The sequence below is a fragment of the Camponotus vicinus genome, unplaced genomic scaffold (assembly GCF_025532165.1).
Source record: "Camponotus vicinus isolate PSW18456_S1 unplaced genomic scaffold, iyCamVici1.0 SCAF_14, whole genome shotgun sequence".
Classification (NCBI taxonomy): Eukaryota; Metazoa; Arthropoda; class Insecta; order Hymenoptera; family Formicidae; genus Camponotus; species Camponotus vicinus.
Window position 1 is genome coordinate 11184852 of NW_028141950.1, and position 23545 is coordinate 11208396.

Below are 23545 nucleotides of genomic sequence, written 5' to 3' on the forward strand. Positions count from 1 at the left end.
GGTCAAGAGGGGCGGGGAGAGTTCTGTCCTCCCCCACCGCCCCCCCGATCCGTCCCTCCGATATATCTCTCCTTAACCTCCTGGAGCTCTTCCTTTAGGCTCCTCATCCTCCTCCTCAACTCCTCATTCTCCCTTTGCGCCTTTTCGCCTTCTTTTCTGTAGAGGGACACCTGCTCTAACTCCCTCTCCATTCTCTCCTTCTCCAATTGCATGCCCCTAATCTTCCTCCTGAGGCCTGCCACAACGTCGTCCGCGTCTCTGCTGCTTCCCTCTTGCAGTCTGTGCGCCAGGAGGTTCACGCCTGCATGGACCTTGAGGGCCGCCATCCTCAGTGCCCTGACATAGGTGTTCTTCAAGTTCCTGGACGTCGTGGCCACTTTCTCTAGGGTGCGAACCACCTACATCACCTCGGATGTGATGTCCGGAGTTGGCTGGTTCTTCAACTCCTCCATCACCTCCTCGACGCTTGGCAGGTTCGCAGCGGGGGGGATTACTAGGTTAGGATCGGCCATCCTCCTCTCCTCCCATTCCTCGCATTCTCTCCTCTTGTTTTCTTCTCTCTCTCTCTCTCTCTCTCTCTCTCCCGGATCACGTCTACCATATTCGTGGTCCTTGGCCTGCTCAGCTTCTTCCTCTTCTGCTTCTTCTCCGTCGCCGTTGCAGAGCCCTCGTCCTCCGTAACGGAGGCCGAGGGGACCGAGTCAGAGGAGGTGCCCCTGCTTCTTTTCATCGCTTTGGAGGGGACAAAGACGGTCGAGGATGCCTCGCTTGTCTCCTCCTCCTCGGGGATCAGCGTGGGCTCCTCCACGAAGATGACGGAGTCCCCTGCTGCCCCGAAGACATCCAACGGTGTGGACGCCCGTCTACTCCTAGCCTGTACTTCGGGCGGCATCTCCAGCCTATCCAGCCGGACCATCGGCTGCAAGCTCCCGACGTCCGGAAGGCTACCCGCCCTCGGGACGTCCGGAAGCACAGTCGACGTCTCCGCTTTTTTTGGCCCGGCAATGTTCGTGGGAGAGCGCGCTATTAAGCTGCTCCGGCGAAAGATGGCCTCCTCCTCGTTTCCGCGCACCACCTCCATCACCTCATTGACCACCGCCTGAGGTATATCCTTGGTGGCCCTCGTCTTCTTTATACCTGGGACGTCCAGGTACTGCCTTCGGATCGAACCTCCGACTCCCTTCACCGGCGGTGAAGCCATTTCCTTAATCCCCCCCAGTTTGATATATGTGTGTAGTTCTTCCATAGTATGTATCTGCAAATAATCCGGTTCGGCCATCATGGCAGCCCCACCGCGGTGGAGCTCCTTCCCCGGTGATTAAGTGCCCTAATTAAGGGAAGGGAAACAGAGAAGCTGCTTTCGACTGGCCAGGCCTATCCCTTCCAGTGACTCTACAATAAAAAGGTTCCCGGAGAGGGCCGGGTCCACGCTGATGCTAAAGGTTTAGCCTCACCCCAGGGAAGGAAGGCGTGCCGATCCGAACGGTCGCTCCCCCCGACCCCGGGCTAAAGGGTGCCAAGGTATATCCCCCATCGGCAGGGTATGGGGTAAGGGAGCCACTCCTCACCCCCGCACCGTGTCACAGGGGCGGGCTTCAACTCTCGGCTGGGCTCCAGCCGGAGAACACGGAGCGGTCTTCCCACTAGTATGCATAACCGTTCACGGGAACCTTACCACTGCTGTGGGCTTACGATCTCCCATATTACTAGGTCAGAGACCCAGGTACTGACTTCACGCGCTCCCCCCGGTCGGGGGGCTACTACTCCCCCTTGATTAGTCTCCGGGAAATATCCACACACCCCTGCTTCACGCTCATACATTCATTACCCACACATACGTGCAATGGTGCGCTCTTAGACCAACTCCCAAAGGAGTGGGAGCTCTCCCACCACGACAAGGTGGCGCACCGTCGAGAGAGTCCCAGCCCCTCTCCAATAACTCTATCCTATCCTTCACCTTCCCCATCCTCACAATGAGCACCGTTCCCGCGCTCCCCTTCCTCTCCTGTACCTCACTAATCTCCACACTTCTCCCTAATTCCTCCCTCACAATCCCCTCCATCAACCTCTTCCTTTCCTCCGCACTGCCCGCCTTTATACCTCTCCACACTACATTCCTCCTTCTCTCTCTCCTCTTCTCTACCTCCTCCCCTCTCTCTCTTTCCTTCCTCTCTTCTCCTTTCTCCTTTCCTCCTCCCTCCCCCGCCTTCCTCTTCTTCGTTCTTTTTTCCTGTTCCTCTTCCACTATCTTCCACCATTATTCTTCCCTTTCTCCATCTTCCACGCTCCCTTCTTCTCCACTCTCCCTTTCTCTCTCTTCCCCCCGGCCCTCCATCTTCCCGCCTGCCGTCTCCATCCACTTCCTCTCCCTTCGCTTCCTTTCCTTCCCCTCCCCATCCTGTGCCTTCTCCTTTTTTTCCTCTTCTTCTACTCCTCTACTGTCATCCTCCCCCTCACTCCGCTTGCCCCTCCTCTTTCCATCACCAACTCTCCTTCCTTCCACCGTCCTCTCTCTCATCTCCTTCCTCACCTCTGCTGCTTTCCACTTCCCTATCGTTGGCTCCTCCACCTTCCTACCTTCCTTTCCTCCTCTTCTCTCTTCCTTTTCTCTCCTCTCACCTTCCACCCTACTCTCCTCTTCTGCACCTTCCCTCTCCGTCCTAACCTCAACTCCCACGCTCTCTTGACCGACCTCCTATATCTCCTCTCCATCGCCCTTACCAGCCTCCTTAACACCAACACTATCTCCATAACCTTCCTCAGCTCCCTGATCTCCTCCACAATCCCTCCACTTTCCATCTTTCTGTCCATCGATCTACTTCCTCACTGTAAACCCCGTACTCTCCGTATCTCCTAATCGATCTACGCATCGATCTATCTACCACTCACTTCCTTCCTCCAGCCTCTATCGCCATCTCCACTCTCCATCTCCGCCGTTCCACTCGTTCCTTCCTCGGCCTCAAGCGCCATCTCCACTCTCCATCTCCGTCGTACCACTACTCCTCCTCTTCCCGCCTCTCCCTCCTACCGTCATTCTGCCCAACTCAGCACTTTTACTCCAACTTTTCTCTTCCAAAAAAACTCTATCCGCTCTCTCTCCATTTCTTCCTCTATGTCCTCACAACCCTCTGGTACGCCTCCACCTCCTCCTCTATTCCTAACTCCCATCTCTTCTCCCAACCACCTCCTTTTCCTTCTTAAAATTGCAATGTATTTCGCGAAATAAATTTTTCAAGTTAACGCTACAAACTGCGTAAAAAATGTTTACAAAATTAAAAATGGTCATTTTTCAGGGCGAAAATCTTATTTGATTTGTTTTATTTAATAAAGTACAGTTTCATAGAAAAAAAAAAGATTTTAAACAGTTGTAAAAAGCACTTGACAAAAAAGATGAACTTTTTAAAATGCTATTTTCAAATGTTCCATTATTTTTTTTACATATATTAGAACCAAAAATATGAGATATTGTGTTGATGAGTTGAAAGCATTTCATATACTTTGTTTGGAATAATATGTATCAAAAAGTAAGAAGAATAATTAGCGAAACAAACATATAATTAATTACTAGATTTGAGACTTTCAGATTGAAGACGCATTGTTCTTGATTTATAACATTCGACTTGATTTATAACGTTCGTGAGCATTTCAATTCCTTCCATGAGAGTAAGAAGCAACCTAATGAAATGAATTGAAATGTTGCCGCAATGAAAAAAAAATACATAGCGATCCGTTGTAAATAAATTGTGTTTTATCTCTGTTGTTTTCAATAAATTATTTATATAGTGTTATATATATATATTTATATGCGTTTCGCTAATTGCAGCAGAATTTTCAAATTATGTATTTTCACTCTTATTATTTAAAATATTATAAGTGAAGTATGAATCCCCTTTATTAAATGTAATCGCAACTCTCACTGCATAATTTTCCTTTCTTTCTGTCTGCTATATTCTTAGAGAAAATATAAACAATTGTTTGTTTAATATTGTAATAGTGTTAATATTCGAATATCTTCCTATGTAAATATTCATTACAATATTGTAAAATATTATTTTCTAATTATATTTTTTTATTAATTAATAACAATTGTTTAAATTTTCTCCATGACGGAAGATACCACCACCTTCTCGCGGTTTCCGTCGAGCAACAATTTGTACGTCACGTATATTTATAAAATATAAATATAAATGTAATAGATTTAAAAAATAAGTTTATTTAACTTCGTTTTTCATTTTTGTTAAAACATTTTTAATATATTTTAATAAAGTATTTATTTAAAAAAGAAAAACATTTTAAATATATTTTAATAAAGCATTTATTAAAAACAGAAAAACGTACAAGTTGGCCAAGAGTGGACATATATTTTATTATTTTTATATTTATGCGGGTATAAAAAATGAAAATGGGCAAGAAAAAATCAGGGAATGAGCCGAGACTCGAACTCGAACATTTTTGATATATTTCATGTTTTGCTGAATGCTGAATGTCGTATCGTTGACGACGTCATTTGTTCGAGCGAGAAAAGAGCGAGAGAGAATCATCTTTTATCTCCTTCTATTATCCGACACCGCCCGAAGTCGCCGAGCGCACACGGACATGATATGAAGCTGTGTGCGTTCCCCCTCCATGCTACCGCATGCTACCAATAGGCCGAAATCTGGCATCTCTGATATACGCATGCCCTTGTACTACGTCACTATCACATTTCGTTCAGTAATCGCTATCAACACTACTTCGATAGGACCGTGCGCGACACCTGCTCGGGCGCGAACACACTCACGAATTTCGTCATGTACTGACGAGGTGGGCGGAATGTTCGAGAAACTTAAAAGCCATGCCGCATTTCATCCCGATTAAACAAAAATTCAGATTAATAAATTTAGCATTAACGCTCTTTAAAATTCAAGAATTCGAATTTAACGCGCATCTAGAATCTTCTCGAGTTTTCCAATCCGTTAGGAAGCTCAACTGTGCGTGTTTCTCGTTTTTTTGTACCGTATAAAAAACATTTATCAAAACAATGTCAGCCGTTGGCAAAATCAGCGCAACGCACGATCATGCGTATTCATACGTCACGCGATTATCATGCGCGCAATCCCTCTTCGATCAGCTGATTGCCAATCAGCTGATCGAAGAGGGATTGCGCGCATGATAATCGCCAAAATGTGCACGTCAGACCTCATCGGCGACCAATTACACGCGGCGCCCTGAGGTCACCGCCAAAATCTCGAAATCATTGGCCCACGTCGAAAAGGAGCCTCAAGATCAGCATGCTATAAAAGGTGCACCGCACATGACCGCCACACAGTCTCGAATTTGACCGGCGGCGCGGTCGCTAAGGCGCGAGCAGTAGAAGGGGAACAGTAGGCGTAAACTAAGAAATCTAGCCGAAAGTTGCAAATAAATCCCAGCACTGATGTAAATAAACCGATATCCAAGTATGCTATCTTAACTCAATTGGAAAATAAAACAGGCTGTAACTCGGAAACAAGGTCATATCGGACATATGTTTATATAAACTTTTTCTCTTATTTTTGTGTTCTGAATCCACCATTGCAATACTCCCACTTTTTAGGATACCCTGTATATTGTAACGTTGCCGTCCCGACGCGCGTCCATCCGCCCCGAAAATCTTAACGGGGCGTGGGCCGAGCGGCCGCGTCAAATAAAAATTGCGAGAGCTGTATCGAGAACTCTGGAGAGACGAGCTAATATTATTATTTCGCGTTTTCAATTGTATTTTTTTTACTTTGGGGAACCCGTAGGAGAATATCGGAAAGAGGACGAAGAGGAATCACTCACGACAACCGACATGGCGCTTCCATTCCAGCCACCGATTCGAGTGCGGGGATAGCGCCTTTTTTTGGTAACGATGAAGAAATCCTTTATGGATACCCGCACTCCCCGGGGAGGGAGGGCGGGTTATGTGGGACTCCCCTATTTAACGGGTATACCCACTAAAACTCCACCGGATGCCTACTCGGGTGTTTAGAGGGAGGACCGGGGACGCCAGGGGTATTGTTTCCGGACGTCCTCCCCCCATCATCCGACATCACCCTGTGGGCGGACCCCTGAGGGGGGTCTCCTGTGGGGGACCCCTGAGGTCCGCCCACACCGCCGCAATTGCGCGGCGGCTCCTCCTCTAACTGTGGCACAGAGGGGCATCACCTCCACGCCACGCCCCCTCGGGATTTCCGGAGGGCGGGGTAGGGGCTTGAGTCTCCTGCTTGAACCCCGGCCCCCTAGCCCAGAGCGGGCCCCCCTGCCGCTGTGGGCCACGGTGGTCGGGAGGAGGAGTGGCCCAAGTAGGATCCGGGCTCGCTCCCCCCGACTACCGGGGGGCCCGGCTGGGGAGCCTGTGGCGGGACATGTGGGCGGTGGGGGGGCCCTCCCCCCCCGTTTAAGGGTGGAAGGATCCCCTTCACTGCCGCGGTCACCATCACGGCCCCCGACGGTACGTACGCCGAGGTGCTGCGTAGGGCGAGGCAAGGCGTGGGCTTGGAAAAACTGAGGAGCCTGGGGATCGAGGACATGCGGGCCCGTCGTAGGATAACGGGCTCGTATGTCCTCGAGATCCCGGGCCCCACGAAAGAGGACAGGGAGTCCAAGGCGGAGGCCCTTGCCACGGAAATGCGGAGGATCTTCGCCGAGGACTCCTCTGTAAGAATAGTGAGGCCGATGGCAGCGATCCGTATCCGGGGACTGGACGAGGCGGTAACGGTGGAAGAGGTGGTAGCCGCCATTGCGGACAGAGGCGTCGCCGAAGGAGATGAGGGTCTCTATCAATAGGCCCGCCAACGGGATGGGTGTGGCCTGGGTCCGCTGCCCGGTCAGAGCGGCGGACGACCTGGCCTCGTCCACCCGCATCAGGATAGGGTGGACGACCGCCAAAGTGGAGCTGGCTGTGGCACGTCTCTCCCACTTTAAGTGTTGGAGGGGGGGGGGCATGTCGCAGCCAGGTGCAGCGGTACCGAGGATAGGTCCCGCACCTGTTATAGGTGCGGGACGGTGGGGCACATGGCCCCCTCGTGTCGGGCGGTCCCCCGCTGTTTGCCGTGCGCAGATGCGGGTAAAAGGGCGGATCACCGGATGGGAGGAGCTGGCTGCGGACAGCTCTCGGGACGGGCCTCGCCCACCCCCGCACCTCAGCGGCGACAGGGGCGACAGCAGCAGCGGCAGCGGCGGCAGCAGCATCAGCCGCAAGGAGCGCCGCAGCAGCCTCAGCCGGAGCCGCCACCGAAAGAGCGGAGGCTCCCTAGGAACGGGATAGGAGGGAAGGAGAGGGAAAAGGAGAAGGAGTTGACGGAGGAGAGGATGAAAATAGGGGACGCCCATGAATAAGGGTAAGCCAGCGCCCCTATCTATCTTGCAGGCCAACCTCAACCACGCCCGCCGTGCGCAGGATCTTTTCCTGCACACGATGGCGGAGCGTGGGTGCGGGTTGGGCGTGGTATCGGAGCCGTACGCGGTCCCTCCCGTCCACCCGTCCTGGTTTCCGGGCAAGTGCTTGGGGGGGGGCAGTCCCCCTGGTGGTCGTCGTGCGGAGGGATGACGAGGTGTCGCCCCCCTGCGGGATGGGGATCAGGGGTCGGCACTTCGTGATGGTGTGGTGGGGGACCACCTGTGTTTTGGGAGTGTACCTCCCTCCTTCGCTGAGCCTGGCCCAGTTTGAGGCAGAGCTCGGCGAGATAGAGGAGGCGGTGAGGAGCGGCCTTCCCGGGCCGGTCCTCGTGATGGGCGACTTCAACTCCAAATCTGGGAGTTGGGTGTGCCCATCCGAGGATCGGCGCGGGGAGGTGCTGCGGGACTGGGCAGGGTCACTTGGGTTGACCCTGCTCAATGTCGGGTCCGTTGCCACGTGCGTGAGGCTGCAGGGGAGGTCCATTGTCAATTTGACGTGGGCCTCCCCGGCGGCCTTGCGCATGGTGAGGGGATGGAGGGTGGCCGCCAAGCTCGAGACCCTGTCGGATCACAGGTACATCGAGCTCAGTTTGGTCGCCCGACATCCGCCCACTGGACCGGACACTCGAAAGGAACGTAGGTGGTCCCTCACCAAGCTGAACCCGGACCTCCTGATGGCCTCGATGCTGGCCACGCTATAGGTCTGGGGGGAGGATTCCTTGGCATGGGAGGGAAAAGGGGTGGAGAAGTTGGCATCGATGCTTCGCGGTGCTCTCTGGGGAGCTTGTGACGCTTCGATGCCAAAGGTAAGGAAAGGATGCGGGAGGAGGTCGGCGTACTGGTGGACCGATGAGATTGGCAATCTCCTTCGACTCCTCGGTCCGGGCCAGACGCCGACTTCAAAGATGTATGCGAAGGAGGAACCGTAGCAAGGCCTGTATTGAGCAGGCGCGGGGGGAGTATCGGGAGGCCCGGCATTCCCTCGGCGCTGCCATCGGGAGGTCCAAGACCAGGGCCTGGGAGGAGCTGCTCGCCTCCCTGAATGAGGATCCGTGGGGGCGCCCGTATAGAATGGTCCTCAAAAAATTGAGGCCGCGGGCGCCTCTGACCACGGAGTCCCTGGCCCCTGGTTTCCTCGGGGGGGTGGTTGAGACTCTTCCCCGGGGGAGCCGGGGGCGCAGTGCCCTTCCCCCTTTCGGACCGTATGCCCGAATGGAGGGAGGGCTGGGAAGTGACAGCGGTGGAGATGGGGGATGCCGTCCGGAGGATGAAGTCGAATAAGGCCCCCGGTCCGGACGGCATCCCGGGCAAGATCTGGGCCCTGGTCATGGGGGAGGTTGACGGCTCTCTGAGGTACCTCTTCATGAGGTGCCTCAGGGAGGGGGTCTTCCCCTCCCTTTGGAAGGAGGCGAGACTAGTCCTCCTCCCGAAGGGAGGGAGGGACCCCGACGACCCATCGGTTTACCGACCTCTCTGTTTGTTGGATGAGGTCGGTAAGCTGATGGAGCGTGTATTGGTGGGGCGTCTCAACGAGCACCTGCAACAGGTTGCGGGGCTCAATGACCGCCAGTTCGGGTTCCGGGCGAGCCGGTCGACCATCGACGCGATCGATTGTCTGCGGGCCTGCTCGGACCGGATAGTCCAGCACGGGGGGGGTGGCGTTGGCTGTGTCCTTGGACATAGCCAACGCGTTTAACAGCCTGCTGTGGGACAAAATAGGGGCGGGGTTACTGGCGCATGGGGTCCCGGGTTACCTGTCCAGGGTAATCCAAGACTATTTCAAGGGAGGAGCATCTCCTACCGCGATGCTGAGAGCTCTGTAAAGTTAGCACCCCCAATTGCGAATTTTTATAAAATTCTGATAGCATTCGTTTGTCCACGATTTGTCTACATTTGTCCAACAAAAAATTTCGTTTGTCCACCTTCCAAACCAAAGTTATGACAGAAAAAAGTTTTTCGAAAAAATTTCATCACTAGCACCCCCATGAAAAGATTTCTTTAATTTCAAAGCACCAAACGATTGTCCAGGATTAGTCCACGTTTGTCCACTAAAAAATTTCGTTTGTCCACCTTCTCAAAAATAGTTGCAACAAAAAGGTTGAAAAAATTTTATTAGTAGCACCCCCAATTGCGAATTTTTATAAAATTCTGATAGCATTCGTTTGTCCACGATTTGTCCACATTTGTCCAACAAAAAATTTCGTTTGTCCACGCACGAAAACATAGTTATAAACAATTAAAACGAAATCATAAACTATAATTAACAATAAAGGCTTGATGGGTTTCGAATAGCATTTTTTGTAAATTGAGCACTGTAATCGTTTGTCCACACGTTGTTTTTGTGTGAAAAACAACGGATCTTATAATCTTGTTCTTTTCCGCTTACTTGTTTCGAGTGTTTTGGATCCTTTTGCATATATTTGAGCGTCAGGTATAACCTTAAAAAATTATTTTTTCAAAAAACGTTAAAAAAAGATGCCAAGTATGAGGGCCTACTAAGGGATTGTACAATTAATTAATGTAGGAATATTTTGTTATACAAACAACATTCCTATCTTTTTTAGAAAAATGTCTTCTCTGCAAAAGTAGTGATATTAACAAATCGGACCAAGTGTACGAATGGATATTTATGCAAAATTAAAAATTTATTACTTTGTTATTATGTTCTTTGATATTAAAATGCTACAGCCAAAAAGATCAAACAAAATATTTTATCGGAAGAAATAAGGGAGATAATTTTAATCAGACAAAATTTTAATACAAAAAAATATTTTGTTAATTATGCATAAAAAGGGCCCACCTTCGCACAAATGTGTTATTAACATTCTGAAGGTTTTAGCCGGCGGTCGTTCTTTATTCAAAAGTTATTAACAAATAAATGTGAGAAATATTGACATAAAGATTCTACTTTATTTGTTCACCGATTTGCTTTATTTTTAAATATATTATAGGGAAGATTTTCCCGAGTAATTTCGTATATATATATATATATATATATATATATAAGGGTCAGACTCAAATAGTTTTGGAGATATAGGCTGAAAAAGGATAAAAATAATAAATACAAAAATAAGGTAAACCTTCGGAGAACCTACTTATATGAAATAATGGGTAAGAATACCCAATTTCTACGTATTTTTACCTCCTGAACATGAATATGAAACTTATAAATAGCGGTCGAACTCGCAAGTCGAAGAAAAACAAAAAAAAGGTAAATAAAAAAAAGGTAAACAATTTAAATTTATATAGAATTTAATACAATTTAATACATACATTTGTGATATTTAAAAATTATCACAAATGTATGTGTACACACACACACACGCGCGCGCGCGCGAGCGGGGGTGCAACGGGTGCCTCGGCCCCCCCTCCCGCAACCACCCCGCCGGTAGGGGACACATTGCGAAGAGTTCAATCACAATGGATATATGCTGTAAGTTATAAAGCGAGGTCCACCTTGCCTACCGGTGTGTGTGTGTGTGTGTACACATACATTTGTGATATTTTTTAATTGTATTAAATTCTATATAAATTTAAATTGTTTACCTTTTTTTTTATTTACCTTTTTTTTGTTTTTCTTCGACTTGCGAGTTTGACCGCTATTTATAAGTTTCATATTCATGTTCAGGAGGTAAAAATACGTAGAAATTGGGTATTCTTACCCATTATTTCATATAAGTAGGTTCTCCGAAGGTTTACCTTATTTTTGTATTTATTATTTTTATCCTTTTTCAGCCTATATCTCGAAAACTATTTGAGTCCGACCCTTATATATATATATATATATATATATACGAAATTACTCGGGAAAATCTTTCCTATAATATATTTAAAATTAAAGCAAATCGGTGAACAAATAAAGTAGAATCTTTATGTCAATATTTCTCACATTTATTTGTTAATAACTTTTGAATAAAGAACGACCGCCGGCTAAAACCTTCAGAATGTTAATAACACATTTGTGCGAAGGTGGGCCCTTTTTATGCATAATTAACAAAATATTTTTTTGTATTAAAGTTTTGTCTGATTAAAATTATCTCCCTTATTTCTTCCGATAAAATATTTTGTTTGATCTTTTTAGCTGTAGGATTTTAATATCAAAGAACATAATAACAAAGTAATAAATTTTTAATTTTGCATAAATATCCATTCGTACACTTGGTGCGATTTGTTAATATCACTACTTTTGCAGAGAAGACATTTTTCTAAAAAAGATAGGAATGTTGTTTGTATAACAAAATATTCCTACATTAATTAATTGTACAATCCCTTAGTAGGCCCTCATACTTGGCATCTTTTCTTAACGTTTTTTGAAAAAATAATTTTTTAAGGTTATACCTGAAGCTCAAATATATGCAAAAGGATCCAAAACACTCGAAACAAGTAAGCGGAAAAGAACAAGATTATAAGATCCGTTGTTTTTCACACAAAAACAACGTGTGGACAAACGATTACAGTGCTCAATTTACAAAAAATGTTATTAGAAACCCATCAAGCTTTTATTGTTAATTATAGTTTATGATTTCGTTTTAATTGTTTATAACTATGTTTTCGTGCGTGGACAAACGAAAATTATGCGTGGACAATCGAAAACAACGTGTGGAGAAACGATTGCAGTGCTCAACTTGCAGAAAGTGCTGTTAGAAGTCAACAGAGCCGTTATTGTTAATTATTTCGTTTTAATTGTTTATAACTATGTTTCCGTGTGTGGACAAACGAAATTTTTTGTTGGACGAATGTGGACAAATCGTGGACAAACGAATGCTATCAGAATTTTATAAAAATTCGCAATTGGGGGTGCTACTAATAAAATTTTTTCAACCTTTTTGTTGCAACTATTTTTGAGAAGGTGGACAAACGAAATTTTTTAGTGGACAAACGTGGACTAATCCTGGAAAATCGTTTGATGCTTTGAAATTAAAGAAATCTTTTCATGGGGGTGCTAGTGATGAAATTTTTTCGAAAAACTTTTTTCTGTCATAACTTTGGTTTGGAAGGTGGACAAACGAAATTTTTTGTTGGACAAATGTAGACAAATCGTGGACAAACGAATGCTATCAGAATTTTTTAAAAATTCGCAATTGGGGGTGCTAACTTCACAGAGCTGATGCCGAGGGGGTGTGCAGGCGGCGGCCCATCGTGCGCGGTGTTCCGCAGGGGTCCGTATTGGGCCCGTTGCTGTGGAACATCGCGTACGATGAGGTGTCGGGGAGGATCCTCCCCCCCGGCTGCCATGTCGTCTGTTATGCAGACGACACGTTGGTGGTGGCCGGGGGGAGGGACTGGAGGGACGCGATCGCGTTGGGCAATATCGCGGTGGCCGGGGTGGTCCGCGGTATAAAGGCGTTGGGCCTGGAGGTGGCCCCTCGGAAGACGGAGGCCATCTTTTTTCACGACGGCTCCCGGGGCCCCCCCCCAGGCTCACCCTCGTGGTGGACGGGCACGACGTCCAGGTGGGGACCCGGATGAAATATCTGGGTCTCCAACTGGACGGAAGGTGGACCTTCGAGGAGCACTTTGTTCAGCTGCCCTCCAGGATGGGGGGGGTGGCGGCCTCACTGGCGAGGCTGTTACCCAACTTGGGGGGGCCGGACGGCCGTGTCCGCAGGTTATATGTGGGCACGGTCGGATCGGTGGCCCTTTACGGGGCTCCGATCTAGGCGGATGCTGCCTTGGGGTCCAACAAGATCAGGGGCGTGCTGCGGGGGGTGCATCGTCCCATAATTTTAAGGGCTGCGCGCGCGTACCGCACGGTCGGGTATGCGGCGGCGGCGGTTTTGGCGGTCTCCCCCCCCCCTAGAGCTCCTGGCACGCGGCCAAGCGACTGCATACTGGGGGGTCAGGGAGCTCCGTGGGGGGGGAACCATTGTGGGCCCGGGGGCCAAGAGGGCCATCGGTCGTAGAGCGGCGGAGTGGATCCTCGTGGACTGGCAACGGCAATTAGCCGGGCCGGCCCACGAGGATCAAAGAGTGGTGGAGGCCGTTCTCCCTGTATTCAGGGAGTGGATGGGGAGGACCTGGGGGCGCATCACCTTCCGGGTGGCGCAGGTGATGACCAGGCACGGTTGCTTCGGTTGTTACCTGTGCCGCATCGGGAGGGAAGCGACCCCCGGGTGCCACCACTGCGGTGGGGACCGGGACACGGCGCAGCACACTCTCGAGGCCTGTCCGGCATGGGAGGTGCAGCGCCGTGCCCTGGTTGCGGTGGTGGGGGAGGATCTCTCCTTCTGCGCCGTGGTGCGGGCTATGGTGCGGGGGGAGGAGCAGTGGCGGGCAGTGGCCTCTTTCTGTGAAGAGGTCGTGCGGAGTAAGGAGGAGGCGGAGAGGGACCGGCGGATGATGCCCCCCCCGGCGGGGACGCGAAGAGACGCGGCTGCAGCCAGGAGGACCCGGCGAGGGAAGAGGAGGCTTCCTGGGCCTCTGGCCCCCCCGCGGGATGTGACCTGAGTGGGGGGAGGAGCCTCTTTTGAGGCTATTTCCCCCCCTCACTGCAAAGAACGAGGAGGTAAGCGGGGCGTACATGGGGGGAGGTTTCTGGGGCAGCGGGAGGTTCTGTGACCTATTCGTGCGGCCCCCCCTCCTCCCCCCCGCCCCGCCCAGCAGTGGAAGAGGCCCCGTGTCTGGGGGCTACGGCGAGGGGTACCCGGGGAAGCGGGGATCTCCTACCGAGACAGATCCCAGGAGACGGAGCCGGGAAGTGGACGGGTGTCCTCCCTCCCGGCTACAACGAGGGAACGCGGTGGGGGAGTCGCGGAAGAGTGCCGGTGGTGTACCCGTGGCCCCCCCGTGTCACCGCCGTGGAGGACACCCGCAGGGGTTTTAGCCGGTAAGAGTCCGGCATAATCCCCTCTCCCTCCCCGGGGAGAGGGGGTATCCATGAGGATTTCCCCTGCGTACAAAAAAAAGAGCGGGGCCCCCCTCCCCCCAATGGGGATGGGGATCGGGCCCGCACTCCGGGCTCTTCATTCTGTCCCTCCAAGGGCGTGCTCCCTCCCCTCCCCGTAGAGAGCGGGATTCGGCAGTGCCCCCAGAGGGCGCCGTCTCCTTAATGGGAGCCGCATCGGGGAACTTAGCGACTCCCCGGAACGGCACCCCCTTTTCTCCTCGGCAGGGGGCGAAGAGGCCACCTTAGCAGCCCCCCACCCCTGGTCGAGGTCATCCTCCATTGGCGTTACGGGAAGGGTGGTGGAGGCTATTACGCCTCCGCCTCCGCGGAGGCGAGCCTCCACCCGGCGGAGGCATGCCCCCGTCTCTCGGCGGATCGGGAGAGGCGCTGCGGCGATGACCTTCGCCGCGCCTCTCCCTCTCCGCGTCCTCCTTCTGCAGCATGACTTTGCCGCAGAAGGAGAACACTGCTCTCCAGACCTCCCCACTCCCAACCATCACCGCTATTACGGCCGGGAGGGAGAGGTCCGCCCCCACCGCGGCCACGAGGCCCGCACGCTCGGCCGCCCACGCCGGACAAAATTCCAATGTGTGCTGCGTCGAGTCGTGCGGGTGACTGCAGTGGTGACACTCCGTGGTGCGCTCTTTCTTTATCCTGCACAGGTACTCACCGAAACATCCGTGTCCGGTGAGCACCTGTGTCATCCTGTAGGTGACTCCTTTTCGTCGGACCCCATTTACCCATTCTAGCAGATGGGGCGAATGGCCTCGACGGTCCTCCTTCCCGCAATGTGTGGATCCTCGAGTGACCGCTACCACTCGAGGATCATGGACCGTCGAGCCTGGTCCCGTATCATACGACGGATCTTGTAACTACGGTCCCCGCCTCACGGACCCCGCGAACCCTCCTGTACATATCGCTGCTACATACAGGCCGCAAGGTCAAACGGGGGCATCCCCGACAGGACCGTCGCCGCCGCGTGGCTAACTGTTCGGTAGCCCCTTGCCGCTCGTATTGCCATCCGTCGCTGCATCCTTCGCAGAAGGTCTCGCAGCCGACGGGTGACGGCAATATCCTCCGCCCACACCGGGGCACCATAAAGGTCACCGAACAAACCACCGCGGCGAACCCTCCCGCCCGGTCCTCGGGAGCAGCCGGCAGAGTGCCATCGCTACTTCCTCAACCCTCGGGGCCAGACGACGGAAGTGTTCCTCGAAGGACCAGGTCGCGTTCAGCTGGTCGCTAATCCCAAGTACCTCATACTATCTCCCACGCGAGCCTCACCCACATGGATGAAAGCCGGAGGCGGCGGGCCATGCGATCCGTCGTGAAAGTAGACCGCTTCGGTCTTTCGCGCCGCCATCTCCAGCCCCAGTACCTGAATCGAGCGCACCACACTCGCCACGGCTATATCTGCCGCGGCAGCTGCCTCCCCCCAGTCTCTTCCCCCGGGAAGCACTAGTGTGTCGTCTGCGTAGCAGACGACTGCGCTGCCGAGGGGGAGGTCTGACCGGAGGACGTGGTCATATGCGAGGTTCCACAATAATGGGCCCAAGACTGAGCCCTGTGGAACCCCGCAACCAACGTCTCTCTCCCGCACCGTCCCATCGCTGTCTACGTACTCTAGGACCCTGTCCCGGAAGTAGTCCCTTATGATGGCGGCGAGATAGCGCGGTATCCCGTGATGGTCGAGCGCCGCCACCACCCACCGCCATGGCAGGGTGTTGAAGGCATTTGAGATATCCAAGGATATCGCCATCAACACCCCGCCTTCCTCAATCACGGCCTCCGAGACGGATCTGACGCGCAGTATTGCGTCAATTGTAGAGCGTCCGCCTCGGAAGCCGTATTGGTCCTGACTTAAATCAGGACCCGTCCAGGACAGGTGCTGGACGAGGCGATTGGCAATAATCCTCTCAAGGATTTTGCCCGCCTCGTCCAGCAAGCAGATGGGACGATACGACGACGGTAGGTCCCCCGGCTTGCGCCCCTTAGAGATGAGGACAAGTCTCGCCCTCTTCCAGACTAGAGGGAAGCAACTTCTCTTGAGGCACATGGTGAAGATGTGCGCCATGTGCTCAGCCAATTCTTTGAACGCCAGGACCCAGACCCGGCCATGGACACCGTCAGGACCAGATCCTTCCCGGATTTGATTCTCCTGACGGCATCCCTCAACTCGCCCTGGGAGACCCCCAGCTCATCTTCCCACTCTGGGAGACATTCCAGTGGGGAAATCCGACTCATTCCCTCCCCATCTGGGAAGAGAGTCGTCACCACCTGCTGTATGAACCGGGGGTCGAGGGTCTCCGTCACCGGGGCCGCCCCCCTCCTCATTTTGTTTAAAACAATTTTATAGGGACGACCCCATGGATCCTCGTCCAGGGTGAGTATTAATTCGTCCCAGGTCCTGGCCTTCTCTTTCCGTATGGCTGTTCGGATAGCCAGTCTAGAGGTGCGGTACGCCTCCTCCAGCTCCCCGATTCTCGCGGCCATTCTTGCCCTGTTCCTGGACCTAAGTGTTCGGTCAAGGGCCCTCCTTGCGTGGACGGAGGAACGCCGTAGTTCGGCAATTTCCTCCGTCCACCAATATACGACTTTTCTGGAGGAAGGACGGATTCGGGGCATCGAGGCATTGCACGCCCCAATAATCACCTCCATGATCCATCCAATGTCCTCCAGACACGCATTGCCTTCCTCCCTATTCTCCCTTTCCCATAAGGCCGCGAGAATCGAGGAGTATAGAACATCCTCGTCAAGCTTTTTTAGGGTCCATCGCTGTGTTCTTCCCTTGGCTATTCGGCGGCGGGCGAGAACATCTCTGGGGGTGGGGGTGGCGGCCATCTGTATATATCGATGGTCCGATAAAGACTCGCCGTCCACCACCAACCCCAGTTGCCAATTAAGCGCCAGGCCGAAGGGGTGGCCCGAGTGAGATCCTATGGACTCCCTCTGCGGCCTGACGCAGGTGCTGGCCGTCCCAGTGTTAACGAGACACAGGTCGAACCCCGCCGCCCAGTTTTCTATGACCCCACCCCTATTGTCCCGCCGCGGGGATCCCCAAGTGGGAGACTTCGCATTGAAGGCCCCCCGCGGCAATGACCGGACCCGGGGAGTGTCCTCTGACACAGTCCCCGATGTCGTCTAGCCTTCTCTGGAACTGTGTGAGGTCCAGCCTCGGGGGTAGATAGATGCTTATCACAGCAATAAGCCCCCACTTGACCGCCACATATCTCTCTCCGGCCTTGAGAAAGGTACACCACCTGGGGGGGAGTCTGTGGTCGTCCTCCACGTCATTGCCGCCCCACCGCACAATGGATGATTGGGCGGGACTGTACGGCTCGGCGACAATTCCCAGACCGCAATCACGCTCTGCCAGGCCATGTAGGAAAAGATCCTGGGCCCGGCAGGCGTGATTTAGATTAGCCTGTAAGATTTTCATCATCTTACGGGCTATCTAATCTCTGGTTCGATCTTCCTGACCGAAGACCCTAAGTCGCTCCTCGATCTTTCCTTCGTCTTCCGCTTGGTGTTCTTCTTTGGCGTCTTCTCCGGGTCCGTATCCGAGGACGTAGTCTGGAGAAGCTTCCTTTTCTCGGCCGCCTTCCTCGCCTCCGACATTGCCGTCGAAGCCGTTGAGGCGGCCGAGCCCCTTCTCATCTGCCGTGCAGAGGATACAGAGGGGACAGGGGACTTTTGGGTATGGGTTACATCCTCCAATTGTCCCCTCTTTTTCCTCTTGGCTGCCTGGCATGCAGCGCTCCCCACACGGTGGTTTGCCGGGAGCTTGCTTTCGGCGCACGCAGCACAACGCACTTCGTTTGTGCACGCGCGCGAGAAATCCCATCTCGCCGCATCTGTAGCACCGGCCACAGTGGTCTGCCTTATTGGGGCATCGTGACGCCACATGGCCCCCCTCCAGGCATTTAAAGCACTCAGTCAATACTTCCACTCTTAGCGCAGTCCAACCCACTCTGATCTTCTCACCTACGGCTATTTTACTAGCCGAGGTGAGTGGGCATTTAACCCATAGATTTCCCAATCCATTGGGAACTCGTTTTACGTCGCCGACTTTGATCTCGTCACGATTGCACTGTCCTTTTTCGGCCAGCGCAGTCCTCACCTCCTCAGGGGATATCAAGATGTCAAGATCTTTGACTCTCATCTCCGCCATCTTACATGGCCTGGCGATCCTTGTGCCATCCCCACCGATCGCTTTCCTCAGCTTAACCGCCAACAAGTCTGCTTTGGCGTTCTTATTTTCACCGGCGATCTCAAACATATAACCGTCGGTGACGGTCCTTCTCGTTTTCATTATCTCGATACAGAGGTCGGCCAGCTTGATCTTAGACCTAGCTTCCCGCATCTTTGACTCGTACATGCTTTCATGACATGTGATGATCACAGCAGCCATGTTTGGTGGCTTCTTCTTCTTCTTCGTCTTCCTCGTCGGCAAGGGCGTGGAGAGGTTTTTGGTTACTCCCCCCTCGTCTTCGAGGCGTTAGTCGCATTTGCAGCTGCAATTGTAGCTGCAGCTGCAGCTCTTCTCCTTCCCCCTCTCTTGACAACATCTGCAAACGTTCCCTCGTTATCCGCAGTCACCGTCGTTGTGGGACTTTTAGGTTCGGGTCTTTTAGGTTCGGGTTGTTTGGTCTCCCTGTTGTTATTCGAGACCGTAGGTTGTAATGGAGTCTTGGATCCCTTGGCATTTTGGGATCCTCCCTTACCCGAATTCCCATTCTTGGGTTGTTGAGCCCTTATTTGTCTCTTCGTAGAAGAATTGGCATTGGATCTTAGGTCCGTTAGCCTCTTCTGTTTGTCCCTCAGACTCTGTTGCATCTGAGCTACTTCCTTCTCTGGTTTTTGGACCACATCTGCTTGACTGCCACTCATCCCCTTTGGTTTAGCAATCATAGTATTGCTAACTACCCCCAACGGTAGTTGGGGGTACCTTTTTTGGTTGTGGTTTGGCAGCGACCGAGGCTGAGGCCGAAACAGTCCCAGCCTCTCCATCTTTTTTCATTTCCCAATCCAGTGCTCCCATTCCAGTCTGGAGACCTAAGGCCCCCCATCCTCGGATGGTTGTACGGCTTTCTGTCTCCTGTTGCCCCCGAGGTGTTCCATCCTTGGGTGGAAGTGGGGTTCCGCGTGGTTTTCTCACCCTTTGTTCCAGGGGCTTTTCCTCCGGTCCTAAAGTATTTGGGAGCGGTGTTCCCTTTATGACACTTTCCCTCGCGTGCATTTTTTCCAAAATTTCTTTTAAACGTCGGTTTTCCTCAGTTAATCTGTCAATGTCCCTTGAGAGCGCATCCAGTCTCTCGTTAACATTGGAGCCGCTAGCTCTTTCTCCCAATGTGACTACAGCGCCTATAATGGCAGCTGTGGCCTCTTTTATTTGCTTCTTCATCGCTCCCTTCAGATTTTTTAAGGAGTCCGCAGCCGCATATATTCCTCTCGCTCTGTTAAGGAGCGTAGTCACTACTTCCTGTATGGTGACCATTTGGAAGCGCTCAGCGTACTTTCCCTCTGTATCCCTCTATCTTTGGATAACCTTCGTCGGCGTAGGATTTGGAATTTCCACTGAGCCATCGAGAAATCCCAGCTGTTCTCGTTCGTCCTGCTCCTGTCTTAGTTTCTTAATCCTTTCCTCCCTTTCTTGTTTCTTATAGTATTCTCCCGTTGTGGGAGGTCTTCTACATCCTCTCTTTGTAGGGATTATGTCTTCATCCCCCTCTATAATTATGGTATCCTCTTCTGACTCCATGTCCATCTCAATTGACTGTTTCCCCTTATCTTTCTCATCTGTCAGAACCAATAAGTTCTGGTATGAGTGCCTAAGGAAGCTCTAAAGCTTCCGAGTAGTCTTCCATGGGCTCGTGTGTGAGTTCCTGACCACCCATCTTGCACTCATCTTCTCGTTCTTTTTTATTTTTGTTTATTTTTGAGTTTAGGTTTTTATTTAGATTTTTATTTAGAGAATTAATCATTTTTATTTGTTCCCGTTCCTCACTGCAGCTCCCTCGGCCGGGTGTACCCTCACCCCCGCCGAGTGTCCCGAAACATGACCGGCAACACTCCCGACGGGAGGCCCCGAGTTCCCCCGGGAGGCCGAGATATGCCTCGGGCCAGCGGCCAGAGGCAGCGCCGGCACTGGGCTCCATCCCCTTACTGACCCATGGGAGTTTTAACGCCCCCATGGGCTTTCAGGGGCCCCACGCCTCCGATCTCGTGGGTACTGCAGTGAGTGGCGCCACCCAAGAGGCCCCATGGACGGTTGGGACGGGGTCGCCGCCCCCCGGCCCCGCCTTACCCACCATGGCGACCAGCTGCTTTCTCCTCCCCGGATCTTTAAGATCCGGGGGAACGCGCCATCCCGGTGGTTGCCGCTTCGGAAGGAGAAACGGTCACGGCAACCACCGGGTACCCAAACTTTCGCCGCCAGACCCCGACCTCGGAATATGTCCGAGCGGCTCTGGCGGCTGGCAGCGGCGAGGGACCAATGGGGGAGAGATTCCCCCCCACCGACACCTCACCGCTGCTTCCTCCGTCGCACCGACCCGAGCTCGGAAACGACCGAGTGGCAAAGCTGCCAGATCTCCGCCGCAAGCAACATGCAACACGACGTGGAGGGGGTAATGAGGATGTGAGCGCAAGCGTACGTGTGAGCTCGGCGCTTCGGCTAGCTTCGGATAGTAGAAGAGGACAGAATACAGTCTTCTGTCTTCTTCCTACCAACGAAAGCGACGGCCGACGCGCGACGCTACACGCTGCTCGCTCCCGATATCCCGATATCTGCGCTCAATGTTTCTCTTACAGCTTTTTTATCGTATACTATATTTATAATATGTATGTATATATATATATATATATATATATATATATATATATATTATAAATATATTATACAAATATAAATATATACTAATTATATTACAAAAATATATTATAAAACTATTTAATATAATAATTAAACTTGTTTTCTCCATATATATACATTTAAAATAATAAAATAAAAAAATTTAATGAGTGTGGCGATTTTCCATACCACCCACGGGGTATCACCAATGGCGCGTTAGGTTTTTTTATGTGGACCTTCGCCTAGAGCCCTATTATACCACATTGCATTATTTTGTCATTTACAAGTATAATGTCTGTTATACAGACAAGATAATTTTTATACTCTTGCTTTTTACAAATATGTTGTCTGTTACACAGACAAGATGTTTTTAATACTTTTGCTTTCCACAAATATGATGTCTGTTACACAGACAAGATGTTTTTAATACTTTTACTTTCCACAAATGTGATGTCTGTTACACAGACAAGATGTTTTTAATACTTTTACTTTCCACAAATGTGATGTCTGTTACACAGACAAAATGTTTTTAATACTTTTGCTTTCCACAAATGTGATGTCTGTTACACAGACAAGAATATTCTTAATACTCTTACTTTTTACAAGTATGATGTCTGTTACACAGACAAGATGTTTTTCACGTACTTATCTTTTACAAGCGTAATGTTTTTAATAAATTTATTATTTATGAGATGAGGGGCCAGCTATGTCAATAGTATCTGCAGCATGTAACCTTAAAATACTTTTATTTTTTTTAGCAACGGTAACATATAATTTATCCGCTGACATAAGAGACAAATGCTTTTCATCAATTTTCATTTTGATAGCTGTCTCGCCTCTCGTTTTTAATGCAGATTTCAATACACAAATAGCATTAACAGTAGCTGACGAAAAACTGTTACGTTTTTTTGTTTTTAAATTATTTAAAAGAGAAAACATTCTTTCCGGATCGGCATTTGAATTTGGAAGAGATCTAATAGTACTTATAACATTTGTTAAATTGGGATATTTAGCAAGATTATTGTGTCGATTTTGTAAAATTTTTTTCCACATGCTGTCGAAATTTAATTTAGAAAAGTTTTGTTTTTCTTCCATTGTAAAATCTGATGGTAAGGCCATCCATTCCTTCTTTAAATCATCTTCATCAAAACCGCCGAGTAGTTTTAGCCGTTATAGTTTTAGCTATAAAAGAAACATCATTGAATGATGTTTCACTATTGTTATCAAATAAACTTATATATGGTCGAAAAACTTGTAACTTTGATAAAAATATATTATTTAGAGGTAATCTTTTACGAATTTCTTCTGCAGCAGTCACATAAAATATTAAACAATTCTCTCGAACAATTGTAACTATGTTTATGTGACCTTTCAGCGTTAATTCGTTCAGATATTCCTCACATTCTGATCCCAAAATAATTTCATTAGTAGATTTTTGATTTTCTTTTAAGGAGAATATAATATTTGAAGAAAATGGTTTTAAATATTCTTCTTTTAAAAAATTTCGACAGATTTGGAAAAGAAAGTTTAAAGATTTTGGATGCAATAAATGAATCCTTGTTTCTAATGCTTGAAAAAATGCATTAAATGCATTAAAGAAATTCAAAACGTATTTTAAAAATAGAAAATAAGCTTTTATCTCTACGTTGTTCATCATAGACAATAGATATTCTCCAGAATTTGTTTTTTCGCTCACACCATTTCAGTAAGAAAGTATTTAATTGTATCCCAAGATTCAAGAAGTCTTTCGATACATAAATAATGCGAAAGCCAGCGCGTATCACATAATTTCAATATTTTGCGATTTGTTTCTTGGAAACACTCACAAAATTCACGAAAAATAGCCGTACGTTTTGGACTGCTATTGAGATAAGTAGCAATTTTTTTTAGAAATTCCTCGCAATATGCAGGCATTTTAGAACATGCAGCATGCGCTGCTAATGCGGAGGAATGACATGGGCATGAAAATGTTAATAAATGTGGACATATTTCTTCTAATTTTTTTTTAAACGATAAATGTTTTCCTGTCATAACAGATGCATTGTCACATGATAAAGCTACGATATTTAAAAATGGTATCTGTAATTTCCACATTTCACATTTAAATGCCTCAAACAACTTTTCTGCGCTTGAATCTTTGGCATCAATATCAATTAATTTAACTAATTGTGAGCGAATATCTAATGTCTCTGGATCAACGTATCGAACAAGAAAAGTCATCCATTTATCATTAGTTATATCAGATGTTTCGTCAATAAAAATTGAAAATTTTGTATTCTGAATTTTATTGACGACACGATCTGTTTCAACTGGGCCTAAAACATTTGTAATAATGTTTTTACATTTTGTTCGGCCCATGCTCATGCTTTTTAACACATTAGGATCTTTTCCAATATGTTGAAAAA

At 49.7% G+C, this 23545-nt stretch overlaps 2 protein-coding genes across 2 annotated transcripts; one reads left to right on the forward strand and one right to left on the reverse strand.

Moving 5' to 3' along the window:
* Window positions 1–7574: 7574 nt before the first annotated feature.
* Window positions 7575–8102, forward strand: LOC145964846 (uncharacterized). The gene has a single exon (XM_083088009.1). The coding sequence runs from the start codon at window positions 7575–7577 to the stop codon at window positions 8100–8102; it is 528 nt and encodes a 175-aa protein (XP_082944135.1).
* A 9219-nt stretch (window positions 8103–17321) lies between these two features.
* Window positions 17322–17729, reverse strand: LOC145964847 (uncharacterized). The gene has a single exon (XM_083088010.1). The coding sequence runs from the start codon at window positions 17727–17729 to the stop codon at window positions 17322–17324; it is 408 nt and encodes a 135-aa protein (XP_082944136.1).
* Between the last annotated feature and the right edge of the window lie 5816 nt (window positions 17730–23545).